The sequence below is a fragment of the Heterodontus francisci genome, chromosome 13 (genome assembly GCF_036365525.1).
Source record: "Heterodontus francisci isolate sHetFra1 chromosome 13, sHetFra1.hap1, whole genome shotgun sequence".
In the NCBI taxonomy this organism is placed as follows: domain Eukaryota; kingdom Metazoa; phylum Chordata; class Chondrichthyes; order Heterodontiformes; family Heterodontidae; genus Heterodontus; species Heterodontus francisci.
Genome location: NC_090383.1, coordinates 26,528,173 through 26,555,110, shown reverse-complemented (window position 1 = coordinate 26,555,110; position 26,938 = coordinate 26,528,173). Strand labels below are relative to the sequence as shown.

Sequence of the window (26,938 nt, the reverse complement as noted above, 5' to 3'; positions counted from 1 at the left end):
TTCTTTGGGCAGGTGATGTTAATGGTAACAAAAGCTTCCAGTTGTTTGACTTCATCAACGTGATGGGCTGGATGTTATGAGCGGCGGCTCATTTAAATAGCCGGGGCTGCCTGCACCCACCCCCACCAAATCACGTGGAGTGGGTGGGCTGTTTGTCCCCAGCAATGGCGTCTATTACCTATGGACAGGCACTGACGCCATATTTAAAGGCCAGCCAGTCCTGCCGGGGTATTTAAATATATATACCTCAAAATTAAATAAAGTTCCAATGCACCTTTCCCACACCCCCAATAACAATGACATTACCCATTCGCCCTTCCCCCCGCAAACTGACTTTCTGATGATCTGACTTTCCCCCACGCTCCCAAATGGCACAAAGTTTAAAGTACAACCCTTCCCACCATCCACTACACCCATTACATTGATTTGACCCCGTTCCCCACCCACCCCCGGCACTGAAATTCTTACCTCCTCCCCATTCACCACCAGTGTCGCGCCTTATTTCCCTGGACGGGGATCTGAAGGTATAGGAGTGCCAGCCACCACAGGCCCTCAAGATATGAGGTAAGTATATGTAAACGTATTAATTTAAATATGTTTATTGTGGTCATGTTGCCCAGTGGAAGGGGGGACCGCAGAGAGCCTCGCTGCCACCGGGAGGATTGGGCCGGGACCTGCCGGTGTCAAGGTCCACAGCGGGCCTCTTCCAGAGTTATCTTCTGGTATCCCGCCCCATAACAGATCACAATGTCATGTGCTTCTTAAAATCCAGCCCGAGGGAGAAAATCCGGAGGGCGGAGTTCTGGAGCGGTAAGTATAAAAACCTTACCTCGGGGATTTGTGGCCTACATCCAGGGAGAAGACTCGGAGGGCGGAGTTCCGGAGCGGTAAGTATAAACACCTTACCTCGGGGATTTGCGGCCTACATCCAGGGAGAAGACTCGGAGGGCGGAGTTCCGGAGCGGTAAGTATAAAAACCTTACCTCGGGGATTTGCAGCCTACATCCAGGGAGAAGACTCGGAGGGCGGAGTTCCGGAGCGGTAAGTATAAAAACCTTACCTCGGGGATTTGCGGCCTACATCCAGGGAGAAGACTCGGAGGGCGGAGTTCCGGAGCGGTAAGTATGAAAACCTTACCTCGGGGATTCGCGGCCTACATCCAGGGAGAAGACTCGGAGGGCGGAGTTCCAGACCGGTACGGTTACCTCGGGTAAAAAAAAACTGAAAAAAAACTTTAAAAAAAACCTGAAAAAGTGACAGGAAAGCTGTGACCTGATTGGCTGGTAGGGAATCTGTACTGAATTTGAAAATAAAACATTGATTAAAACCCTAATTAACTAATTAATTAATAAGTAGAGGAGTAACTAAACCGGAGGGAGGAGATTACTATATTTAGCATTTAATATTTATTGTAGAAATCTAGCACGAGGGACCCTATAGTTAATTATAACTTAATTTAGGAAGGATTTAAGTAATTATTTTAAATTAATTTATTAATTAGTGCTAGAAATGTCAGTTAGAGGGGTAAAGTGCTTCATCTGTGAGATGTGGGAGGTCCGTGTTGCTTCCAGCGTTCCGGAGGACTACATCTGCAGGATGTGTACCCAGTTCCAGCTCCTCACAGACCGCACGGATCGGTTGGAGCAGCAACTGGATGCACTTAGGAGCATGCAGGTTGTAGAAAGCGTCATACACAGGAGTTTTAGAGAAGTGGTTACACCCAAGGTGTAGGCAGATGGATGGGTGACCGCTAGAAGGGGCAGGCAGTCAGTGCAGGAATCCCCTGTGGCTATCCCTCTCTCTCACAAGTACACCGTTTTGGATACTGTTGTGGGGGGGGGGAGGGGGGGGTGGGATGGCCTATCAGGGGAAAACAACAGCAGCAGCCAGAGCAGTGGCACCACAGCTGGCTCTGTTGTTCAGCAGGGAGGGGCAAAGCGCAGAAGAGCAATAGTTATAGGCGACTCTATAGTCAGGGGCACAGATAGGCGCATATGTGGATGTGAAAGAGACTCCAGGATGGTATGTTGCCTCCCTGGTGCCAGGGTCAAGGATGTCTCTGAATGGACAGGGGGCATTCTGAAGGGGGAGGGTGAACAGCCAGAGGTTGTGATACACCAACAACATAGGCAGGAAGAGTGACGAGGTCCTGCAGGGGGAGTTTAGGGAGTTAGGTAGAAAGTTAAAAGGCAGGACCTCTAGGGTAGTAATCTCGGGATTACTCCCTGTGCCATGTGCCAGTGAGGCTCGAAATAGGAAGATAGTGCAGCTAAACATGTGTCCAAACAACTGGTGTAGGAGGGAGGGTTTCAGATATCTGGATCATTGGGATCTCTTCAGGGACAGGTGGGACCTGTACAAGAAGGACGGGTTGCATCTAAACTGGAGGGGCACAAATATCCTGGCTGCGAGGTTTGCTAGCATCACTCGGAAGGGTTTAAACTAGTGTAGCAGGGGGGTGAGAACCAGAGCAGTAGGTCAGCAGGTGAAATAACCGAAGGGGAACTAGTAAATAAGGCCAGTAAGACTAAGAGGAAGAGCAGACAGGGAGATGTTGCTGAGCACAGCGGGACTGGTGGTCTGAAGTGCATTTGTTTCAATGCGAGAATTATAACAGGTAAGGCAGATGAACTTAGAGCTTGGATTAGTACTTGGAACTATGATGTTGTTGCTATTACAGAGACTTGGTTGAGGGAAGGATAGGATTGGCAGCTAAATGTTCAGGTATTTAGAAGCTTCAGGCGGGATAGAGGGGGATGTAAAAGGGGTGGGAGAGTTGCATTACTGGTTAAGAAGAATATCACAGCTGTACTGCGGGAGGATACCTCGGAGGGGTCATGCAGCAAGGCAATATGGGTAGAGCTCAGGAATAGGAAGGGTGCAGTCACAATGTTGGGGGTTTACTACAGGCCTCCCAATAGCCAGCGGGAGGTAGAGGAGCAGATATGTAGACAGATTCTGGAAAGATGTAAAAGCAACAGGGTTGTAGTGGTGGGTGATTTTAACTTCCCCTATATTGACTGGGACTCACTTAGTGCTTGGATGGGGCAGAATTTGTGAGGAGCATCCAGGAGGGCTTCTTGAAACAATATGTAGATAGTCCAACTAGGGAAGGGTCCCTACTAGACCTGGTATTGGGGAATGAGCCCGGCCAGGTGGTCAAACTCTCAGTCGGGGAGCATTTCGGGAACAGTGACCATAATTCCGTAAGTTTTAAGGTACTTGTGGATCAGGATAAGAGTAGTCCTCGAGTGAAGGTGCTAAATTGGGGGAAGACTAATTATAACAATATTAGGCAGGAACTGAAGAATTTAAATTGGGGGCAGCTGTTTGAGGGTAAATCAACATCTGACATGTGGGAGTCTTTCAAATGTCAGTTGATTAGAATCCAGGACTGGCATGTTCCTGTGAGGAAGATGGATAAGTTTGGCAGGTTTCGGGAACCTTAGATAACGCGGGATATTGTGAGCCTAGTCAAAAAGAAAAGGGAAGCATTCGTAAGGGCTAGAAGGCTGGGAACAGATGAAGCCCTTGAGGAATATAAAGAAAGTAGGAAGGAACTTAAGCAAGGAGTCAGGAGGGCTAAAAGGGGTCATGAAAAGTCATCGACAAACAGGGTTAAGGAGAATCCCAAGGCTTTTTATACGTATATAAAGAGCAAGAGGGTAGCCAGGGAAAGGGTTGGCCCACTCAAGGACAGAGGAGGGAATCTACGCGTGGAGCTGAGGAAATGGGCGAGGTACTAAATGAGTACTTTGCATCAGTATTCACCAAAGAGAATGACTTGGTGGATGATGAGTCTAGGGAAGGGAGTGTATATAGTCTGGGTCATGTCGCTATCAAAAAGGAGGAGGTGTTGGGCGTCTTGCAAAGCATTAAGGTAGATAAGTCCCCAGGGCCTGATGGGATCTACCCCAGAATACTGAGGGAGGCAAGGGAAGAAATTGCTGGGGCCTTGACAGAAATCTTTGTATCCTCATTGGCTACAGATGAGGTCCCAGAGGACTGGGGAATAGCCAATGTTGTTCCTTTGTTTAAGAAGGGTGGCAAGGATAATCCAGGAAATTATAGGCTGATGAGCCTTATGTCAGTGGTAGGGAAATTATTAGAGAGGATTCTTCGGGACAGGATTTACTCCCACTTGGAAACAAATGGACTTATTAGCGAGAGGCAGCATGGTTTTGTGAAGGGGAGATGATTGATGAAAGAAGGGTGTGGATGTTGTCTACATGGACTTCAGTAAAGCCTTTGACAAGGTCCGTCATGGCAGACTGGTACAAATGCTGAAGTCACACAGGATCAGAGGTGAGCTGGCGAGATGGATAAAGAACTGGCTCGGTCATAGAAGACAGAGGGTAGCAGTGGAAGGGTGCTTTTCTGAATGGAGGGCTGTGACTAGTAGTGTTCCGCAGAGATCGGTGCTGGGACCTTTGCTGTTTGTAGTATATATAAATGATTTGGAGGAAAATGTAGCTGGTCTGATTAGTAAGTTTGCGAACGTCACAAAGGTTGGTGGAGTTGCGGATAGTGATGAGGATTGTCAGAGTATACAGCAGGATATAGATTGTTTGGAGACTTGGGCAGAGAAATGGCAGATGGAGTTTAATCCAGACAAATGTGAGGTGATGCATTTTGGAAGATCTAATGCAGGTGGGAAGCAAATGGCAGAACCCTTAGGAGTATTGACAGGCAGAGAGATCTGGGCGTACAGGTCCACAGGTCACTGAAAGTGGCAATGCATGTGGATAAGGTAGTCAAGAAGGCATACGGCATGCTTGCCTTCATCGGTCAGGGCATAGAGTATAAAAATTGGCAAGTCATGCTGCAGCTGTACAGAACTTTAGTTAGGCCACACTTAGAATATTACATGCAATTCTGGTCGCCACACTACCAGAAGGACGTGGAGGCTTTGGAGAGGGTACGGAAGAGGTTTACCAGGATGTTGCCTGGTCAGGAGGGTAGTAGCTATGAGGAGAGGCTGGATAAACTCGGATTGTTTTCACTGGAATGACGAAGGTGGAGGGGCGACATAATAGAGGTCTACAAAGTTATGAGTGGCATGGACAGAGTGGATAGTCAGAAGCTTTTTCCCAGGATGGAAGAGTCAGTTACTAGGGGACATAGGTTTAAGGTGCGAGGGGCAAAGTTTAGAGGGAATGTGCGAGGCAAGTTCTTTGCACAGAGGGTGGTGAGTACCTGGAACTTGCTGTCAGGGGAAGTGGTGGAAGCAGGTACGATAGTGACGTTTAAGGGCATTTTGACAAATACATGAATAGGATGGGAATAGAGGGATACAGACCCCGGAAGTGCAGAAGGTTTTAGTTTAGACAGGCATCAAGATCGGCGCAGGCTTGGAGGGCCAAATGGCCTGTTCCTGTGCTGTACTGTTCTTTGTTCTTTGTTAGGATCACAACGTGGAACACCTGCTCATCTTTTGGCTGAGAATTGCTTCTCTCTGAATCTTGTCTCATGTTTGTTCTGCTGTGGACTTCGTGTATCGGCTTGCATTTATGCAGGTCTCTGGCACTCTCCTTGCTGCTGTTGCCATATTGCTGCACCTGTCTTCTGTTTGCTTGTGTCCTACAGTGACTTCTGGCTGCATCTTTGGAGCCAAATTTCTTGCATAGGTGGGCTCAGTGTCCTTTTGCACTGCACGCCTTGCACAGGTCTTGAAATGCAGGACAACTTTGCAGTGAGTGGGACAGATTGCACTTACCACACAGATTGCCGATAATGTTGGCTGCAACTAGAGCTTGCAGATGCTGTTGTCCAGCTACAATAGCTACATATTTCCTACCATCTTCTCGCAGCGCATCAATGTTGTGACCTTTCTTTTTCCCCAAGAGGTCTTTCTGAAATGCTTCAATGGGTGTTGATACAATCACCAGCTCCATTATTCAGTCTAACAGCTCAGCTTCTGAGAAATTGCATTCGTTACCCATGCTACAGTATCTACTGATGAACTGATCGATTGATTCCTGTGGCTGTTGCCTGTAAGGCATCAATTCCAGGTGGTAAATTCTAAAATTCACTCTTTATTGGAGCTGATCTTCTAGCATCCTCCATATCTCTGTGGGATGTTTCTGACCCTCTTCAGAAAAGCCAAAGGTATTGATTCTGTGTATCCTCCATGTTGTATTTAAGTTGCCATATGGTGTTAAGCTGTTTTCAAATGTGGTGAATTCTCACCATATTTATTCATAAATATTCTTGAGTCATGAAGAGCCAAAATATTGCAATAGGGTCACCCATCGCCATATTCCCCTGGTCAACTGTGTCAATCATTATCAAAGATGGCGCCTGGAATACACTGGGACACTAGAAGAGTCTGGCAATAACACAAAGGGGTAAATTTTTTTCAGGCCTGTTTTGCAAGGTCAGCGTGTGCCTGAAGATGAAGACACCTGAAAAACCAGTGCAACACATGCTAATTTCTGCCCATCATCTGATAACTACTGCGTTGTATGCTGACTGGGTAGAACCAGGACCAATGCACTTAAATAACATTTTATGGGGAAAAATGAATGCCATTTGTTTATTTAAAGGACACAGTCTTTGTGAATAACTTACAACATCAACTATAGCTTTAAAAATTCAAAATAGCATTGGCATGGACTTTGTGATCGCAATGGTAAAACTGACGGCTTTCACCGCCATTACTCATCAGAAACTGAGTTACTTCTGGAGTCTGCAAATGTACGGTTAAACGTGGAAATCCAGAGTAACTGTCAGTGATTCTACGTTTCTCCAGACCGTTGACGTATCCCCAGATTGCAATCAATTAGAAATCACTGAACTTACAAGAACTTGCCCTATTCGTCTCTCTGTAAAAAACATTGAAAAAACTACACCTTGTTGAATGAGCTGTAACTGGGTTTTTAATGGAATATTAAGTATATACTTACTGCTTGAATGGCCCTAAAAAACTAATTTTATGTTTGTGGAATGTTGCTTTGCTGCTGACAATGAAATCTGGGCCATAGTGTTTACAGTCACAAATGCAAAATTATATTTATAAAAGGCATTCACTACACTCAAATCACTTTCAGGTTTAAGGCTTACCAATGACAGCATTGATCACACATATCCCTTTTCCAAACAAGCCTTGCAGGATTCGAAAAATCACAAACACTGGGTAAACAGGTGCAACTGCAACAACAATCCCAGAAACTCCTGTTCCAGTCAAACAGGCCAGTAAACAAAGCTTTCGACCAAACCTGCAAATAGAAAGATTTTTTTCACTTAGACAATGAAGGCGTCAAGCGGACAAGGTAATGGTCAAACTGTGGGCATCACGTACCTATCTGCTGCATAGCCTGTGATCAGTGCGCCAAGAAAAAAGCCTATTTCAATACTGGCTTGAGACATATCCACCTTCCAGGCATCTTCACATACAAGTTCATACTTTGAAAGAAGAAAATGCAGGGAGACAAAGGAGACAGTTTATTAATTGTATGGATTTTCAATGTCTTTACAAATCTTAGAAATTATAAATACAAGACTTCTTAGCCTAAAAATTACTCTTGACAATATTAGCAGATGAGCACTTATTGTGCATTTACTGTCATTCCTTTACCATAGGCTAAATGGGTTAGTTCCTGTGATGAAAAAGCAAAAAGAGGAATGTTGTGTAAGCATATTGTCCACAATAAAACTGAGATTGCCCAGAGCAATCTTAAGGCTATTATGAACAGCAGATGTTTAATGAGCAATATCTGAGGCTTCAGTCAAATGTAGTCACCCAATTAAAATTATTAACACTATTTTCCATTATCCATCCAAATAGTTTAACTGATTAACAACTTCTTCCTTGATTTTCTTTCAGCCAGAAGTCCCTTGTATGAAACTTTATCAAATAATTTCTCAAAATCAAGGCATGAAACGTAATTTTATTCTCATGTCTTTCAGGTAACACATGAAATCAATACTCCATCAACCTTTTCAGGAGATGGAAAAGGTTCCACAGCACTGTTCGTCAAAGATTACAAAGTTCTAGTCATGTGTCCAGGCCAACATTCATCATTGAACTAATACCATCAGAAAAAAAAAAGAATAACTGATTATTTATCTTACCTTGATGTTTGCAAATTGGCTGCCATATTTGTTGCAAAGCAACCTTGCTTGCACTTCAAAACTAATTCATTGGCATTGAAGTGGTTTGGGATGTCCTAATGATCTGAAAATTGCTGTATGAATGCAAGATTTTTTCTCTTTCATGTTCTGATAGATGTTGATTTAGGATCAATTCTGAAGTCTGCAACCTCAAATCCAAACATTGCATGTTTAGCAATCATGGAATTATACAACACAGAAGGAGGCCACTCGGTCCATCATGCTTGTGCTGACTCTTTGAAAGAGCTATCCAAATAGTTCCACTCCCCTGCTCTTCCCTCATAGACCTGATTCTTTTCCCTTATCAAGTTCTAACCCAATTGTCTTCAGAGAGCTGCAATTCAATCTGCTTCCACCACCCTTTCAGGGATTGCATTCCAACTGCGCATAATAAAATTCTCCTCACTTTCCTTTTGTTTCTTTTACCAGTGATCATATACTGTGCATGTAGCTCCAGACCAGGCTGACTGTCTATTTCTATGACCCAGATTATGCTAAAAACAGTAAAGGCGTCTGAACGATTCACACTGTTATTGATGTGCAAATAGGCCAGCGACTGGTGGCGAGGAAGAGATACCCCATGAATTGTGAATGGCCACAAGTTGCAGGCCAATCTTCATCATCCTGCTGTTAGCTCCTTGAAAAAAGCACCTCGCCCTTAACTGCCTGTGAGTTTCATAAAGTTCCTGCATTTGCACATTTGTTGACCATTAAACTTGCCACAGAAAGTTAAGCCTAGTTAATTTTAACGATGTGATAATTATTAATGACTGCCAATTACCTCTCTTGCCCAGAAAGTGAACAATTATAAGTGTGGAGTCTCATTCCTACAGGTTGTGATCTGTTGGACATTTTAAAAAATGTCAAATTTTAAATGTTACACTTTTTCTTACTCTTCCTTTGCATCTTTTTTCTTTCTTTTAATCCAATCTTTCTTTCCCTCTTTTCATTTGTCTTTCTGTACTTGATTTGGCATTGAATTCACCCACTCTAATTTACCCTCTTTCTCAGTCCTTCCTCTTGCTATTTCTCATTTTTAAAAATATAGTTAGTTAAAGAGATAGACTGTTTGTCCCATTGTTCACCAAGGTTACAGATTCCCTGTTGCCCTGACTACATCGTTATCAGCTCACACCTCCAGCAATTTTGTGGGCAAAAAATGTTAAAACCTAAACATACATGAACAAATCTAACTAACAGGGCATGTCACTAGATGCCCTGCCCCAGAAAATATGTGGCTATATTTTGTTGGATCCAAATAAAGCTGTATTACCTTCCCCTCTACGGTCAAAACCTCCAATTACTCCAGAGCCACCTTGTGGGAAAGGACACCACAAATAGTTTCCTCTGATCCTCTTTCCCACCTCCTCCATCCTCCAGTCTGACCTCCAATGTGAGGTCCTCATGGATTTGGCCTAAAAATTGGTCTGCACCTATTTTCAGGTGTGTGGGTCATGATTCCCAACATGCCTGCACCTGCTCCTGTTCAGGCAGATAGCACATAAACTTCATGCTGCCTCCTCATCTGCCTGATCGTAGTGTGGAGCCAAGCACTACCCCCCGCTGTTGGCTGGCTGCATGCTCATCAGGGAGCCTAGAAGCATGCAAGGTTCGCTCATGTTCTAGCTAGTCTCCAGCTCTTAAAGGCAGTCTGTTAAAGGGGATCGGAACTGACAGAAAGGAAGCTGCTGCTGATTGTCAGTACTGCGTGGTTGTAATTGGAAACAAAGAAAATGGGGAACCAAGGCAAGAGGTTCATGGATGTGCCACAGGAGGCCTTAGTCATGGAGCTCGACAGGAGGATGCAGGCTACATCCATAGAGGATTAAGAGATCATTAAGGAATGCCCTCTTATGGAAATGGGAGCAGGTGTCAAAGAGGTCAATGCAAGGAGTCTGTCACTGAGGACTTTGCAGCAGTGCCAGAAAATGTTTAATGACCTTATGTGGGTGGTCAAGGACAGTGAATGCATCTTCAAAAGTCATCTCCCACCCACCACAATACCAACCTCTCATATTGCTCAGTGCACCACACTCCCGTCACCCATCAGCAGTCCATTGCACTCAGGACTCAGGCCCAACATTTGCAAATGCCACCTCACCTTCACACACCTTCCAATGCTGCTAGCCTCACCCACATCTCACTGCCTCCACATACCTTCAGCTATCCATGTTGGGCACATACCCCAAATACAGTGCAACACAATTACTGACATTCTTCATTCTCTCTTGCAGGACGAGGTGGCACAAAATAGAAGCAAACAGTGCAGAAGCAGTGGGCACAGGCAAACCTGCATCCCCTGAGCCCTATGGAGCAGATGATGCTCCACATCCCTGGTCTGGCTGTGACAGAGCCCGTTGCATCCTGTATTACCAAGAACTTTGAGGATGACAGTATGTTACGGCCTTATGCCCCTTCTCAACTCCCACCTCATCCTCTTCCTGCTATATGGCATAAAGTGCAAGCTGCAGATGGCATGACCACCTCTCAGCCAGACAGCCCAGACTGCTGACCCCTGCCAAGATGGTGCACTCAAAGCCAGACCTTCTAGGCCCAAAGCCACTTGAGGTTGACCTGCAAGGCCATCTGTAGTTTCTCCCAGCCTTCAGCCAGCCTTGCTGCAGCCACAGTGCAGCACTGCGTAAGAGCACTCACCTGCAGAGGCATGTATGTGCAGCTGATGGCAGCCTGCATCATCGGGAATCCTGCTATCCTGGAAAATCCATGTTCATTTACCCCAGCTTAGAGAGAACACAATGTAATCAGCTCTTTTGGCATATAGGGCCTCCATCACCTCCCAGATGCAGAGATGGACGGGGTACTGGGAAGTGTTGGATATGTCACCTGCTCCTGCCTGGAACGATCCAGTTGCGTAGAAGTTTAATGTGACTGCGACCTTTATGACCTCTGGTGTGATGCTGTATGTCCTCTTCAAGGAGGTGGCCGCCTTCTTGTTGAATCTGAGTTGCCTCAGACATCGGTCCTGGCTGAGGTGAAGGTATGTGAAGTGGTCTCTGAAAACTGTGCTGGGTAGGATCTTCTGAGGAGATCCTTTTCACAGAGCTTCCCTTCGCTGCAGCCTCTGCTCCATTTCTCAGTCATACTGCCGATCCAGAGGCACTGCAACTACAGCCCCCTTACCTGTTGTGGACTTTTTGTGTGTACAGTAACCAAATCCTCTGCTCTCCCTGAATGTATGCACCAACTCACCAAAAGACTTCCACAAACAAGCTACAGTACTTCTACAAACTTTGCCACAGCAGAATAAGTTAAAAGCATCTCTCCTGCAAGTTGGATGTTTGTCCCTTTAAATAGCACTAGTGGGGGGTGGGGGAGTCCATTATTAGCATGTATGTACACGCGACCTGCATGGTCAAAGTTATGAAAAGGAGTGTCTAATCAGCTGAGACAGCAGTTTGATGTTATTATCAGACCCCTCCTGACTCTTCCAGCACACACGCAGCACATTGTGCTAGTGTCCCTCTCAGACAGGAATGTGCAAGAGGCCAGAATTAGAGGATTGTAGAGTTAGTGATGGGTTGTAGGGCTGGAGGAGGTTATAGATAGGGAGGGGCAAGGCCATGGAGAGACTTGAAAACAAGGATGAGAATTTTAAAACTGAGGTATTGCGGACCGGAAGCCAATGTAAACCATTGAGCACAGGGGTGACTTGGTGTGAGTTAGGTTAGGGGCAGCTGCTTCTGTTCTAATGTTCCCAGTCCCTACCCACCAATCTCAACACTGTGGTTGCTTTTCCTTCTTCCTCCTCCAACCTACTATCAAATAAATAAGTTCCAACATAATCAGTAGATGACTTTCAACAGCTTTGTCTGCTGTGTCACCTCCACCATGTCCCAAGGGTCACCTCAATCTTCAATGCCATCCTGCTCCTCACCTTATTTGCTGCTCTTTGGCGCCATGATCCATAAATGTAGGGTCAATGAGTTGAGCTTCAAACTCTGCGTCTGTTTCTTTGCTGAGTTCATTTCCTTGCATCTCAACAGCTCCCAGGAATTTTGCCTGCTCATACCCTTGCTTGCCCCTACCACTGCCAAAACCCTCATCCATTGATAATGAAGAGTTTCAATAAGGTAAATAGGGGGGAAAACAATTTCCAATGGGCAGTGATGTAAATGTAAGATCATAAGGAATAAAGGAAGACGTTCAGAGAAATGTGTTTTTCCACACTGGTTTGTTAGGCTATCGAAAGCTCTACCAGAAACAATGATAGAAGCAGAATCCATAATAGCTTTTAAAAGGGCAGAAAGAAGGTGGGTAGATATTTGAAAAAGGACATTTTAAAAGGGTAAAAGGAGAGGACTAAGTGGACAGCTCATTTAGAGAGTCAATGCAGAGGCGAGGGCCTGAATAGCTTCCATCTGTTCTGTAATATTCTGTGATTCTATTTTTTTATTACCTCAATGTTTTCAATGCCATTTTCATCAATTTCCACACCTCCGTCCTACACAAACTCCATCTCAAACTCTGTCCTCTGTGTCCCATCTATATAAAGGTCAGCACAACCCTTATCCCATGTTACTATTCAGACTCATTCCCCAATATATATTCACTGCAAAGGTCAGCTTCAATAAGCAAGTCTGCATTTCCTATGAAATGAGATTTGGCCTTATGTGTGAAGCGACTGGAATTACACATTATTAGATGAATAAAGAAGCCATATACTATGGGTATGTAGTAGTGCTGATCTGCCCAAGGGCAGGTCCTCTGCTCATTTCACCGCGCCTCACGGTCCTGTGTTTTCCTCTTTAGTTGCTCGTAAGAGCCTCCCATTTTTTAACTTCCATAAGAAATGAGCAATAAGACTAGGGGAAAAAGTACATGAGGTGGTTTCTCATTGTCTTCCTGGTTTGTGCTTTAAATGAAACACAAGTCCTCTTCCCAAAGCTGTCGTTGTCCCTCGAGATTCTAGCTCTTCCACCATCACCACCAAAAATTTGCTGCTTCCGCCATTGGCCATGGCTCGCAACCCTGAACTTGGGGCCCTTACCTGGGCCTGGGGCAACTCACAAAAGGGCAGGGACATCCACCCCCCTGTCGTCTCATGACCTTGCTACCCGAACTATGAGTATATGCATCAGAAATTGAACATGCTACCGACGCTTGATTTCTCTGATACCCTGCTCTTGGAGCCACAGCTTTGCATGGCTGGTCAGTGATGTTCTAAAATGTTTATGATGTGAAGTGAGGTAGTGCCATTGAAGGTCAAGGCTGGGCTTGTTGTTGTTTGAGAGAGTGTGAATGTTACTTGCCACTTATCAGCACAAGCATGGATGCTACTCAGGTTCTGTTGTAGGCGGAATGGGCTGCTTCATTCTCAAAGGAGTGGTGAACAAAACTGAGCATTGTGGAATTGTTAGCAAACAGCCCCACTCCTGATATTATGATGAGGGAAGCCATTGATGAAGTAGCTGAAGATGGCTGAACAGAATGGTACAATGGAATGAGGTTCTTTACCAAGAGGAAGTGTGAGCCAGAAAAGATCAGATTTCTCTTCAGGAGAGTTAACAACTGTATCATCAAAATGGAGAGGAGGGGTTGGTGGGCTGAATTTTCAATTGCTCATGGGGAGGGGCGGGGTGGGGGGGACGGGTTCAGGCGCAGGCAAGCCTGGAAAATTGTGCACTCAGAAGGCACCACTGGTTTCCAAAGCCTCAGCGATGTGATTAGATTTTCAAAGGGAGGGCGGGAGAGGGGAGCCAGCAAACCGCACGCCTCCAATTAATTGCTTGTTGAGCTCGATAGGAGTGTGGGGAGCACCAGTTAGCAATTCTCAAGTGGCAGGCATGGGGAGACACAAAGGGTCTGGGACATGTTTGAGCATAGCTGTCGAGAGCACAATGGGGAGGCATTAGTGCTCATGATTGGAGTGTAAAGAAATTATATAAAATGGAAAGTTTAAACACACTTGCTCATGCAGGGGCACAGAGTTGCCATTACGAGAGTTGAGAGGCTTGATTTTGTGAGGAGAGAGTGTTTGGACTCTTGAAAGGAACATGAGGCTGCTGGCAGCCTCTAGCCATGCCTGCTTGCTTGGGCTCACTGGAGCTCTTCTTCCAGATCGAGGGAAGAGTAGAGCTTTCCTATCCGCCACAGCCTCGATTAAGGCCTCATGGAAGGCATCAGGCAAACATGGGGCCAACAAGGGCCACTGCTGGCCCTCTGCTCACCCTGCTCATCCAATTCCAAAGGCAACTGCAAGCCCAGTCATGGCTGCCATTTGCCTTTTGAATTATCCCTCCATGCTTATCTCCTGCCTCTTGCCCAAGCTTGACGCCCCTAATTGGGCAACGAACTCGGCTCCGTGCCAATTTATGCCTAACATTTTGAAAATTGCGTTGCATCACTGATGCCGACATGGTGCGGGGTCAAGACCCGGAAATGTCCCGGGCATTGTGTCCCCAACCCTGGAATGAAAATTCTGCCCATTATAAGGGACATTTTTGGCCAGGAGTCATTAACTGGTGTTTCTAAGGTTTAAGTCTGAAACTAACTAATCCTTTTAAAGAAATTGTGATTAAAACAAAACCATTTATTTGGATGGTTATTTGCCACTATCTTCATGTATGGAGGATGGAGTCTTTAAAAATTTAAGTCAAGAAGTCAGCTAGCTCCAGACAATGACATTAGTACAACTGAATACACAACTACTGATCTGTCCTTTTTCATTCTTATCCACAATTCAGAATATGCAAAATTCAAGATATTGGATAGAAAAAGAGGAGAGAACTAAACATGAATGGCAATCACAGCCAGAATTCTGCTTCCGGACTCAGTACAGAGAGAGAAGAAAACAACTCGTTGGAGTGGTGCCAGGATAATAACGCAAGATTGTTTTTTGTCGGGAGAAAACTGGAGGATGTGCACTCTGTACTTTACTTCTACCTAACTAGTGGTGGGGACAAAAGGACATCTACTTTCCGTTAATTAGAAAACACCATACGAACAGATTGCAGAATGTATGAGTTACAATGATTTATTGGGATTTCTATAAATTATTCACAGTTATAAATGAGACTGTAAGTATTATCTCATACCAGAAGGAAAAACAGAGTCTTAGTTACTACTTTTTCAGGATCTACTGTCAATGAGTTACCAGGATGATACTGGGGATAAGGGACTTGAGTATGTGGAGAGATTGGAGAAACTGGGATTGTTCTCCTTAAAACAGATTGTTAAAAGGAAATCTGTTTAAAATTATGAGGGGTTTCGATAGTGCAAGTAGGAAGAAACTGTTTCCACTGGCAAGAGGGTTGGTAACCAGAGGTCACGGATTTAAAATAATTGGCATAAGAACTAGAGCGGAAATGAAGAGAATTTTTTTAACTAGACAGTTAAGATCAACTTGAAAGATAGGTCGAAGTAGAGGCTATAGGAACTTTCAAAAGGAAACCAGACATGTGGTTAGAGGATTAATTTGCAGGGTTATGAGGATAAAACTGAAGTGTGGGTTAAACTGGACAGCTCTTTCAAAGAGCCTGCACAGGAACGACAGGCTGAATGGTCTTCTTCTGTGTTGTAAAATTCTAAGATTCTATGAAGTCTCCTGTTATACTTAGCTATAGTCCACTTTAGAAAGATGCACCTTCATGATTAACTATACACGTGAAAGGAACAAACAAAATTATTACGTGTACGTGAATATACATTCTGCTATACATTAATGAAACAAATGTAATCGTATTTACCTCGCTTACGATTGTTGTACGTGAACCATCAAAATACCAACCATTCTTACATGTTGTGCGTAGTATATCACCAGAATTATTTGTGATTAATGACACTGGATATTCACAGCTGAGAAAAGTCGCATTCCAGTCTATATCATAACTTTCACACTGACTGTATGAGGAGCTGCCTGGTTTTTCCAGAGGCACTGTGTAATTCCTTTCCTCTTCCAGAGACCACCCACATTTTTCTCCCAGCGCCAAAGTGGCAGGAGGGCCCCTGCACCAATGATTGGGAATCGTTCCCAGAAAAACAAATACAACAATCAGGAATGAAAATGTTACCCCACTTAAAGACAGAAGCAGGATAATCCACTTCTGGCATCTTCCAAACTCTCCGATGTCCTTCAAAACATCATCAAATGTTAACATTTTTCAGGCTGTGTAGCAGTCTTGTGCGAACAGACAAAGATTTACTGCTGTCCAGCTTTGCAAGCTCATGTTCCTTGTCATGGGCTGTCACGGTTCACTGGTACAGAGTGAAACTAGTACATAGTTCATTAAACACCACCAGAGAAAACTCTGATAAACAGCTTCAAAAAAGGTTGATAACTCAAGGTGATTTAAGAAAAAGATTTTCAGAATGGGAGCAGCATGAGGCATATCTAAAAATGAGGTGTCAACCTGGTGAAGCTACAACACAGGACTACTTGTGTGCCAAACAGCGGAAGCAGCATGTAATAGACAGAGTGAAGTGATCCCACAACCAACAGATCAAATCTAAACTCTGCAGTCCTGCCACATCCAGTTGTGAATGGTGGTGGACAATTAAACAACTAACAGGAGGAGGAGGCTCCACAAATATCCCCATCATCAATGATGGGGGAGCCCAGCACATCAGTGCAAAATACAAGGCTAAAGCATTTGCATCCATCTTCAACCAGAAGTACCAAGTGGATGATCCATCTCAGCCTGCTCCTGAGGTCCCTAGTATCACAGATGCCAGTCTTCAGCCAATTCGATTCACTCCACGTGATATTACGAATTGGCTGAAGTCACTGGATACTGCAAAGGCTTGGGTCCTGACAACATCCTGGCAATAGTACTTGTTACGACCGAGGCAGGAGGAGTCCACTGTTAATTCATTCCCGCTTCTCCACAGGCCACAACATATCAATAAAATTTCCCACTTACCGAAACAGCCAATTAGATACTCTATTTGTCCCCAGAATAAAGCACACCAACCAGGTTTCTTTAATAAACAGCAAAATTATCCGTTTATTATAAAACCAAGTCTTAATCAATAATGAAGTAAATATATATGTGAATTGAGATATTAAAGCCCCGTATTATTTACCATAGTCCCACATACATCCAAAAATCGGTTAACCAGGAAAAAAGAGATTCTTGTTTACAGCTGTTGCAAAGGAATAAAAGGAATAAAATAAAACTTAGACTGCAATGATATGAAAGGAAGTTCTTTGGTTCGGCGAGGTGTCCTAAAGTCGAATAGTTGGATGCCACTTGAAGTCTTTCCAGGCAAGGTTGATGAACAGTCTGTGTTGGGTAGATGTTCAAAGAAATTCAACTGTAGAAGACTTCACATAGGTCTTCCATCAGGTGTGCAGCAACAGGTCGGTTCTCATACCCAATGCAAAAGTCCTTTCTTTATGAGGCACGATTTCTGCAAACATTCAGGGTTTCTTAAGAATGCAGGAGGTAACAGTACCACTTCATACAAGCTTTTGTTTTCCAAGAGCAAAGATTCTTTCCAGAGAGGTAATACTTGCCTGGTTCCTTTTCTGATCTCCTGCCAGGTCCATCTCAAATTCCAATTGCCTGCTTTAGTCCAAACCCACAGGCTTTTAAAGTTCAAAATGAAACTAAAATTTACTGAGCGAGTCCCATGGCAATAATAAATTCTCTCTTGTCACAACAGAGGGTAGCTCTTAGATCAAACCCCCTGCTGTTTTCCTTAAAATTACCTGGTTTCCAGTATTTGTTTACTGGTCAAAACCAGGAACCTCTTGTTGACCTTGTTTTTTTTTAAAGCATCCATAAAGTTCAGCTATCTCCAGATGTTTCAATGGCCATGAAATCTATTTTTATAGTTTTTTAAAAAAGTATAGATTTCAAGTTTTAGCAAAAATGTACAGCTATAACACTGGCATCTATCCAACAATGTGGAAAATTGCCCAGGTAAGTCCTATGTACAAAAAGCAGGACAAATCCAATCCTTTCAATTACCACATCAACATTCTCCCCTCGAGCATTAGCAAAGAAGATGTCGCCAACAGTACTGTCAAGTGGCACTTATACAGCAATAACCTCCTCACTGATGTTCGGGCTGGGATTTTATGTGACCCCCTGAGGCGGGGTCGGCGGCGGGAGGGCGCGGAATATCGTGTTGGGTGGTGGGGGCGGAGGCTCCGTTGCCAAGTGATCTTCCCAGGGATGGGATAGGCCGATGATGGCCTTTCCGCCCAGAGGCCAATTGAGGCTCTTAAGCGGTCTGTAAATGGCCAATTAAGGGCCTCTTCCCATCGGCGCTGGGATCTTACCACAGGCAGAGGGTACTTCCACCGAGGGCACCTTGTAACATGAGGCACTCTCCCTGCAGGCTTGGGAGGGGTGGTCCCTCCTCTGTGGGCAATTACACTTACCTGAGATCCAGGGTTCCAGCACTTTAAAGGGATGGGGATCCTGGCTCCTCAAACTTAAATTTAAAAAGACCAGAGAATTGCTCAGGGGTTGGGAGGTGGACACGAAAAGACAGAGGCAGGCTTTCCCACACCTATCGGCCCAGCATCAGGAGCCCTGCCTCTGACACAAAATCCAGCCTTCAGTTTGGGTTCTCAGGGCCACTCAGCTCCTGACCTCATTACAGCCTTGGTCAAAACATGGACAAAAGAGCTGAACTCCAGAGGTGAGGTGAGAGTGACTGCCCTTGACATCAAGGCAGCATTTGACCGAGTATGGCATCAAGGAGCCCTAACAAAACTGGAGTCAATGGGAATCGGGAGAAAACTCTCTGCTGGTTGGAGTCATATCTAGCACAAACGAAGATGGTTGTGGTTGTTGGAGGTCAATAACCTCAGTCCCAGGACATCACTGCAGGAGTTCCTCAGGGCAGTGTCCTAGGCCCAACCATCTTCAGCTGCTTCATTAATGACCTTCCTTCCATCATAAGGTTAGAAGTTTGCTGATGCTTGTATGATGTTCAGCACTATTTGCAACTCCTACTGAAGTAGTCGTGTCCATATGCAGCGAGACCTGGACAACATTCAGGCTTGGGCTGATAAGTGGCAAGTTACATTTGCTTCGCACAAGTGCCAGGCAATGACCATCTCCAACAAGAGAGAATGCAAATATCTCCCTTGATATGTAATGGCATTACCATCACTGAATCCCCCACTATCAACATCCTGGGGGCTACCATTGACCAGAAACTGAACTGGACCAACCACATAAATACTGTGGCTACAAGAGCAGGACAGAGACTGGAAATTCCAAGGCGAGTAACCCACCTCATGATTCCCCAAAGTCTGCCCACCATCTACAAGGCACAAATCAGGTGTGTGATGGAATACTCTCCACTTGCCTGGATGGGCGCAGCTCCAACAACACTCAAGAAGCTCAACACCATTCAGGACAAAGCAGCCCGCTTGATCGGCACCCCATCCCCCACCTTAAATATTCACGCCCTCCGCCACCGATGCACAGTGGCTGCAGTGCGTACCATCAACAAGATGCACGACAGCAACTCACCAAGCCTTAAACCCATGATCTCTACCATCTAAAAGGACAAGGGCAGCAGACACATGGGAACACCACCACCTGCAATTTCCACTCCAAGCCACACACCATCCTGACTTGGAACTATATCGCTGTTCCTCCACTGTCGCTGGGTCAAAATCATGGAAGTCCCTCCCTAACAACACTGTGGGAGTATCCGCACAGTGGACTGCAGCGGTCAAGAAGACGGCTAACCACAACCTTCTCAAAGGCAATTAGGCATGGGCAACAAATACTGGCCTTGCCATTAACGCCCACATCCCATGAAAAATGAAAAAAAGGATATTGCTGGCAAGGCCAGCATTTATTGCCCATCCCTTCTTGCCCTTGAGAAGGTCATGGTGGGCCTTTTTCTTGAACCTTTGCTGTCTATGTGGTGCACCCTCAATGCTGTTCGGTAGGATGTTCCAGAATTTTGACCCAGTAACAATGACGGAGCAGTGATATATGTCCAAGCTGGGATGATGTTTAACTTGAATAGGAACTTGAGACCTGCATTCCTTTCCCTTCTATGAGGTGAAAGTTATAGTTTAGGAGATGCTGCCAAAGGAGCATGGGTGAGTTGTTGCATTGCATCCTGTACTCACTAGTGCTACAGTATGCCACTAGTGGAGGGAATGAATGTTTAAGCCAGAGGATAAGTTAAAATTTAGTTTTTGTTAACATTAAATTTCAGAACTTTTACCATCATTTTGGAGACCACATTTCACAATTTGGTTCATTTTTCTACAAAACTTTGCGCCCCTGTTGAGAACTTTGCATTTTTTTTACATTGCATTTTATCTGTCACCTGTCTGCCTACGTTCCATGAGTTTGTTGTAACTTAAGCTGCAGGGATATCCAAATATCCATTGAAGTACATGTTTATGTTTTTGATGTAATAAATTTAGAAGTTTCTGAAGGGAGCATTTTCGAGATAATGGGCGGAATTGTATTGCAACAGACCCGCTCTCCGCGGAGGGAGAACTGGCAATGGGTCAGGAACCAGTTTGTCTCAGCAGAGGGCTTTGCTGTGACTGTTTAACTCAGTCACAACATCAGCATTCCACTTCCGGGTTTCTCGACCAATCACACAGTGCAGGCGTGATGACAAGGCGCACCTGTCATTGAAACGCTTCCTATTTAAAGGGACGCCGGCAGCGGTCAGAACGACTGCATCCGACATGCCTTGTGAAGGCAAAAGAAAGAAGATTGATGGTTGAAAGACATCAAGAGGTTCTTCATCCACAAAGGTGTTCAGAGGGCGAGAGAGAGACAGAGGGAAATGTCCCAACTCCAGGAAAGTATGCAAAATCTGCTCCGGTTGCAGTCAATGGGGGTCGAGGTCAAGGAGGACCTCCAAGAGGTGAAGAGCCAGCAGGCCTCGCTCTTTGCCAAGGAGGCCTCCAAGATCATCTTCCGGTCCAGAGTCCGCTCCATCGAGCAGGATGAGACGTGCTCGCGTTACTTCTTCCAAAAGGTACACAGAGAGAGCTCTGTTATCAGCAGCCTGAAGGAAGAAGATGGCTCGGAAACGTCTTCGCAGTCCGACATACTAAGGATCAGCAAATCCTTTTATGCTGGGCTGTATGACGCAAAGCCCACAGACAGCAGAGCCTCCCAGTCCTTTCTGTCATCTATCACAGAGGTCTTAGATGACAGCAGGAGGGAGAGACTGGACAAGCCGCTAACTCTGGACGAGCTGACAAAGGCCGTCGAGTCCTTCGAGATGAGTAAAACTCCCGGAAGCGACGGCTTACCGGTCGAGTTGTACTCGGCCCTGTGGGACTGGGTCGGCCCGGACCTGCTGGAAGTATACGAGAGTATGCTCCTGGCCGGCAGCATGTCAGAATCCATGAGGAAAGGCATCATCACCCTCATCTACAAGCGGAAGGGGGAGAGGGTAGAAATCAGGAACTGGCAGCCCATCTCACTGCTTAATGTTGACTACAAGATTCTGTCCAAAGTCATAGCCAGTCGAGTCAAATCTGCTCTGGAGTTGGTGATTCACCCCGATCAGACCTGCACTGTACCCGGCAGGAAGATCTCTGATAGTCTCACGCTACTCAGGGATACGATCGCCTACGTACGGGACAGGAGGGTGGACACCTGCCTCATCAGCCTGGACCAGGAGAAGGCTTTTGACAGGATATCGCACACCTACATGATGGATGTGCTTTCCAAAATGGGGTTTGGGGAGGGAATCTGCAATTGGATCAAACTGCTCGACACAAACATCAGTAGCGCAGTCTCAACCAATGGGTGGGAATCGGAAAATTTCCTGATCCAATCTGGAGTCAGGCAGGGCTGTCCTCTCTCCCCGGTCTTGTTTGTTTGCTGTATTGAACCCTTTGCTGAGTCTATTAGGAAGGATGCGAGCATAAGAGGGGTGACAATCCCAGGCAGCGGAGGCACTCAGGTTAAAACCTCCCTGTACATGGATGACGTCGCCGTCTTCTGTTCGGATCCGCTGTCTGTGCACAGACTGATGAACATCTGCAACCGTTTCGAACTGGCCTCGGGAGCCAAAGTTAACCACGGCAAGAGTGAGGCCACGTTGTTTGGGTACTGGGCTGACCGATCCTTTGTCCTCTTCACTGTCAGGTCAGACTACCTGAAGGTGCTGGGGATATGGTTCGGAAGGGCCGGGGCGTGCACCAAAACCAGGGAGGAGCGAGTAGCCAAGGTACAACAAAAGTTGAGCATGTGGGAGCAGCGATCTCTCTCCATTGTGGGTAAGAACCTGGTCATCAGCTGCGAGGCGCTCACGTTGTTGCTGTACGTGGCGCAGGTCTGGCCCATACCCCACTCCTGCGCTGTGGCGGTCACCCGAGCCATTTTCTGCTTCATCTGGGGATCTAAAATGGACCGGGTCCGGAGGGACACGATGTTCAAATCTCTGGACAAGGGCGGGAAAAATGTACCCAACGTGGCCCTCATCCTGATGACCACCTTCGTGTGCGGCTGTATCAAGCTGTCTGCAGACCTCCAGTACGCAAACTCCAAGTGTCACTACGTGCTGAGGTTCTATCTGTCCCCGGTGTTGCGAAGGATGGGCCTGGTCACATTGCCGTGGAACGCTCCATGCAGTTGGATCGTGCCGTACCACTTATCCTTCGTGGAGCAGTTTCTGCGGGAAAACACCTTTGACCACCGATCCATCAGGCAGTGGTCTGCACGGAATGTCCTCAAGGCCCTATGGGAAAAGGAGATGGTGGATCCTGTTGGATGGTTCCCCGAGCAGACTGTCAAAGTCATTTGGCGGAATGCCTCATCACCAGAACTTTCAAACAAGCACCAAGATGTAGCTTGGCTGGTGGCGAGAAGGGCCCTCCCTGTCAGATGCTTCATGCACGCCCGAAGTCTCGCCCCCTTCGCGCAATGCCCCCGCGGTGGCTGTGGTGGGGAAGAGACGGTCGCCCACCTACTCCTGGAATATGTCTTTGCAAAGCAGGTGTGGAAAGAGAAGCAGTGGTTTTTGTCGAGGTTCATCCCAAGCAGCTCCGTAACACAGGAGTCTGTGCTCTACGGGCTGTTCCCAGGGACACACACCGAGACAAACATCAACTGTTGCTGGAGGACTATCAATTCGGTGAAAGACACCCTTTGGTCTGCCCGAAACGTGCTGGTCTTCCAGCGCAAAGAGTCCACCACCGAATGTTGCAGACTGGCACATTCCAAGGTCCAGGACTACGTGCTGAGGGATGCACTAAAGCTTGGGGCAGCCGCAGCAAAGGCTCAATGGGGAAAGACCACAGTGTAAAGTCCCCCCACCAAGCTGAACTGAGGGGCTGGATTCATGGGAAACCCCTCGAACTGTATCGGAGAAATTTTGTGTGCTGTATATGTAAAAATGTATATGGCATGACAATGAAATGGAAGGGTTGTGAGGCAACTCATGATTGTATAGAAGGAAACTGATCACCTTTGCACTGTTTGTATTTTTTGACTTGATGCTGTTTTAAACTGTTTGGGAATGTAATTTTTACAGATTTTTATGAATAAAGTATATTTTGGAAATTTAAAAAAAATTGATGGCAGAAAGACACGGGAAGGCTGCCCCCCACCACCACCCACCCCCCCCCACCCTCGTCCTCTGAATCTTCCCTGGTGGTCATGCTGGAAGTGGTGAGCCAGAGACAGTAAATGTTGTTTCCCACAGAAAGGAGGAAGAGGCCAGCCACGTAAATCAAAAAGGTGTAGCTGGAGATCATTGAGCCAGGGAGCAGCAGGAATGTTGTCCCTTGCAGCTGGATGCAGTGCCTCAAGGGATTTAATGACCTAATTTGGGCAGGAAAGATGAATGGCATAACACTCTCAGGTCAGCCCCATTTCATTCTCCTGCACAGTGCTCCTTAGAACAAACACACCATGTGGCTCTCCTCATTCCTGCCTCTTGAGGCACCTCCTCACACCTCCATCTGATTAGTCACCACTGACACTCACCTTCATCCGATTGTCGTGTCACACCCACAAAATCCACAGTCAACCTCCACAAAAGCTCTCATGCCATCCCCTCCACTTCAAACACTCATAACTTGCTGCTTTCTCTCATTGCAGTAGAAGGGAGCACACAACTCCAGGGGGAGGCAGAGAACTGAGGATGGAGCGGCAATCTTAGGTACATTGACCTCTATGGAGGAACAGACATTAGAGATCAGCAAGGCAGTGCAGCTCATGGGTGCATGTCAAGAAGAGTCCGGGGTAACACACACACCTGGTGACAGCATTAGGTATCACACTGCCTTTCGCTCATAACACTCAATCATACTGAATTGATATCACCACTAACTGAAATGTCATGAAATACATAATGTCGAGTTTGAACCCTTTCCCCATGTCAGCAATAATTCATGTCTTTTATCTCGTTCAGGGTGACAGACGAGCAACAGTGGGCGAGGAGCCCTCAGAGTAGGGGCAAGCACTCTGAGGATGTGCCATCACATGACTCATGCACATTGTCCACCAGAGCAGATACACATACCATGGTGGGTACTGTGGTAGAGATAGGTGGATTGTCACTTGGTGAAGTGCACATCACATGTCAGCAGGTGTTGGAGACCGGGACAGCATTGAAGAGTCCTCATCGGAGGGTGCAAGACACTCCAAGCTCTGCTCAGTTGGATGTAGCTGCCGAGCTTGGGGGCTTATCTAAAATAAGAGAAGTTGTGAAGCAGCAATGGGAAATGTGTGTGGTTCTGTCAGCATTTCCAGAGGCAATGCCAACCCTTAGAGAGAGATTGGAGGAGTCTATCTCTAGCGTGAGTGCCATGATGTCTCAGGCATCTGCACAGATGTGCACTTCCATGGAAACAGTGGCTACTATGTGTAAACAACAAGCCATTGAGTGCATTATGGCCCAGACCAATGGTCTGCACACTCTGATGCCACTTTACACAGGAAAGAGCAAAACCTCGTCTTTATGACTCAATGCCTCACTGATATGAAGCCAAGTGCTCTTCAACTCTTGGCTGGCGGAGTGCAGGTGCCATGAACAGGAAGATGGAGAAAGGGCACATGACAGGGAGGATGCTTCTCAAGGCCCTCCCACTTCTCATCCTTTTTCTTCTCCACACCCTCACACAGAGACCAATATGCTACCTCCTGCCCTGGTCACAGAGTCTGCCCCTGTGCAGGTGCAGGTGTGGCAGTCTTTGGCAGGGTGCTCATGGGCTCCAAAACCCAAAGGACATCCACCACAGGCATCAGATGTGTCAGAGCAGGGGAAGGAGCAGTCAACCTACAGCGTTACTGAAGCCACAAGTTACATCAGGTAGGAGTAAAAGGAAGTGGATGAGAAAGACATGATGTGTATAACAATGTTCATAGCATTATGTTTATGTTTTATTTAAATTAATCAAACACTTTATTTGAACTCTTCATTCTCCTGCCGTCAACTTTGTCACATCCTGAATTCCAAAAGAACAGTATCTTTTAGATGAATGGCATGACCAGGTTGAAGATGAGGAAAGAGTGTGAATGTAATGGTTGGATTTTTTGACTGTGGGAATGATTTATGTTGGGAGTGGTGGGGGCACAGGGTTTATCACTGCACTGCCATATAGCCTGATGTGCTCACATTAGCTGAAGCGTGTGTCAAGAAAACATGCTATGCCAAATGAGGATTTTAATTCCTCGGTTGGAAACCTACATTAAATTTTTGAAAAGGAAAGCTGGGATCCTACATTTAACTTATAAAAAGCTGGCAGCCAAGATAGCCACCACAGTTTGCATTGAAGTACCTCACATTCCAGAACATCCAATTGGAGACACATGTCTAACAAAGATCCAATCTAGGACAATGCTTTGGATAACTGAGTAGGATATCCAATATCGCCCTCATTAGCAGGACATTCAAAGCCATCTTGATGCATTCATTAGTGGAGAAGTACCTCTGGCAGAAAACATTGAAACAATGAGACCCCAAGCGAGATTGAGAATCCTTAGACCTGAATCTAATTAAATTGCAAAAGAGGACACTGGACATTCATGTGAATGCCTCCCCATCTGTGAAAAAACTAGTAGCCTTTTGCTACAAAGGGACAAAGCTGCTGAGACTTTGTATACAGAAGATAGGGGGTCTCTTTCTCTTTTTCTCCCCCCATTCCCTTTCTCTCCAGGTGACCTTGGGGTGTTCGTAGCTTGCCTGCTGGCTGGAAAAGATCCCAGTCAAACACCCCAGGTAAGAAGACCACCTGCTCCACTGTCTCTAAGAACATCTACCAACCAAGAACTTCAGGACTCCAGGTTCAACCAGAAGGCAACTGAATTAACAGACACCACAGACTGTATATCATCTTTATTTGTTCTGCACTCTGATCCAACCCAAACTATTCTTCATCACTCTGTAATCTATTTGTGTGCGTGTGTGATTCTTGTTTGTGTGTGTGTGTGTGTGTGTGTGAATGAAAGTGTAGCATAGTTTTATTTTATTTAGGTCGGGTTTTTGGTTAAGTACAATAAACTCACTTCTTTCTTGTTTAAACTCAAGAAAACCTGTCCGATTGATTATTTTATGATCACAACAAAGGTAAAAGGTAAAGCACGCATTGAAGTGGTAATCATATCCACCGTTTAAAAAGGAATAAACCCTGTTGCGGTCAAAGAAGGAGATGGACAAGAGAGGAGACTTGTGACCCCTCCTCAACTGATTGTACCATGTGCCAATATGAGGTTGCTGTGGGCTGCTTTGGCAGCCAGGTAGGTGGCTGCAGACACCCGGCCACATAGATTCCTCATATTCCTCTACCTTCTCCTCCTTGGAAGATGCTGAGCGGTCAGCACCTTTCACCTCCTGCCAATCCATTCCTCTTTGTAGCACCATGTTGTGCAAGATGCAGCAGACCACAACCATTCTTGAGACCCTT

At 45.8% G+C, this 26,938-nt stretch overlaps 1 protein-coding gene across 1 annotated transcript in view; it reads right to left on the bottom strand.

Moving 5' to 3' along the window:
- Positions 1–16,379, bottom strand: part of LOC137376300 (solute carrier family 22 member 3-like) — a 74,413-nt gene extending 58,034 nt beyond the window's left edge. The window contains exons 1-3 of the mRNA XM_068044569.1: positions 15,819–16,379; positions 7,301–7,404; positions 7,063–7,217 (exon numbers count right to left, since the gene is read on the bottom strand). Coding sequence (XP_067900670.1) covers positions 7,063–7,217; positions 7,301–7,404; positions 15,819–16,229 — 670 coding nt within the window. The 5' untranslated portion in view covers positions 16,230–16,379. The remainder of the gene's footprint in view (positions 1–7,062; positions 7,218–7,300; positions 7,405–15,818) is intronic.
- Positions 16,380–26,938: the final 10,559 nt, after the last annotated feature.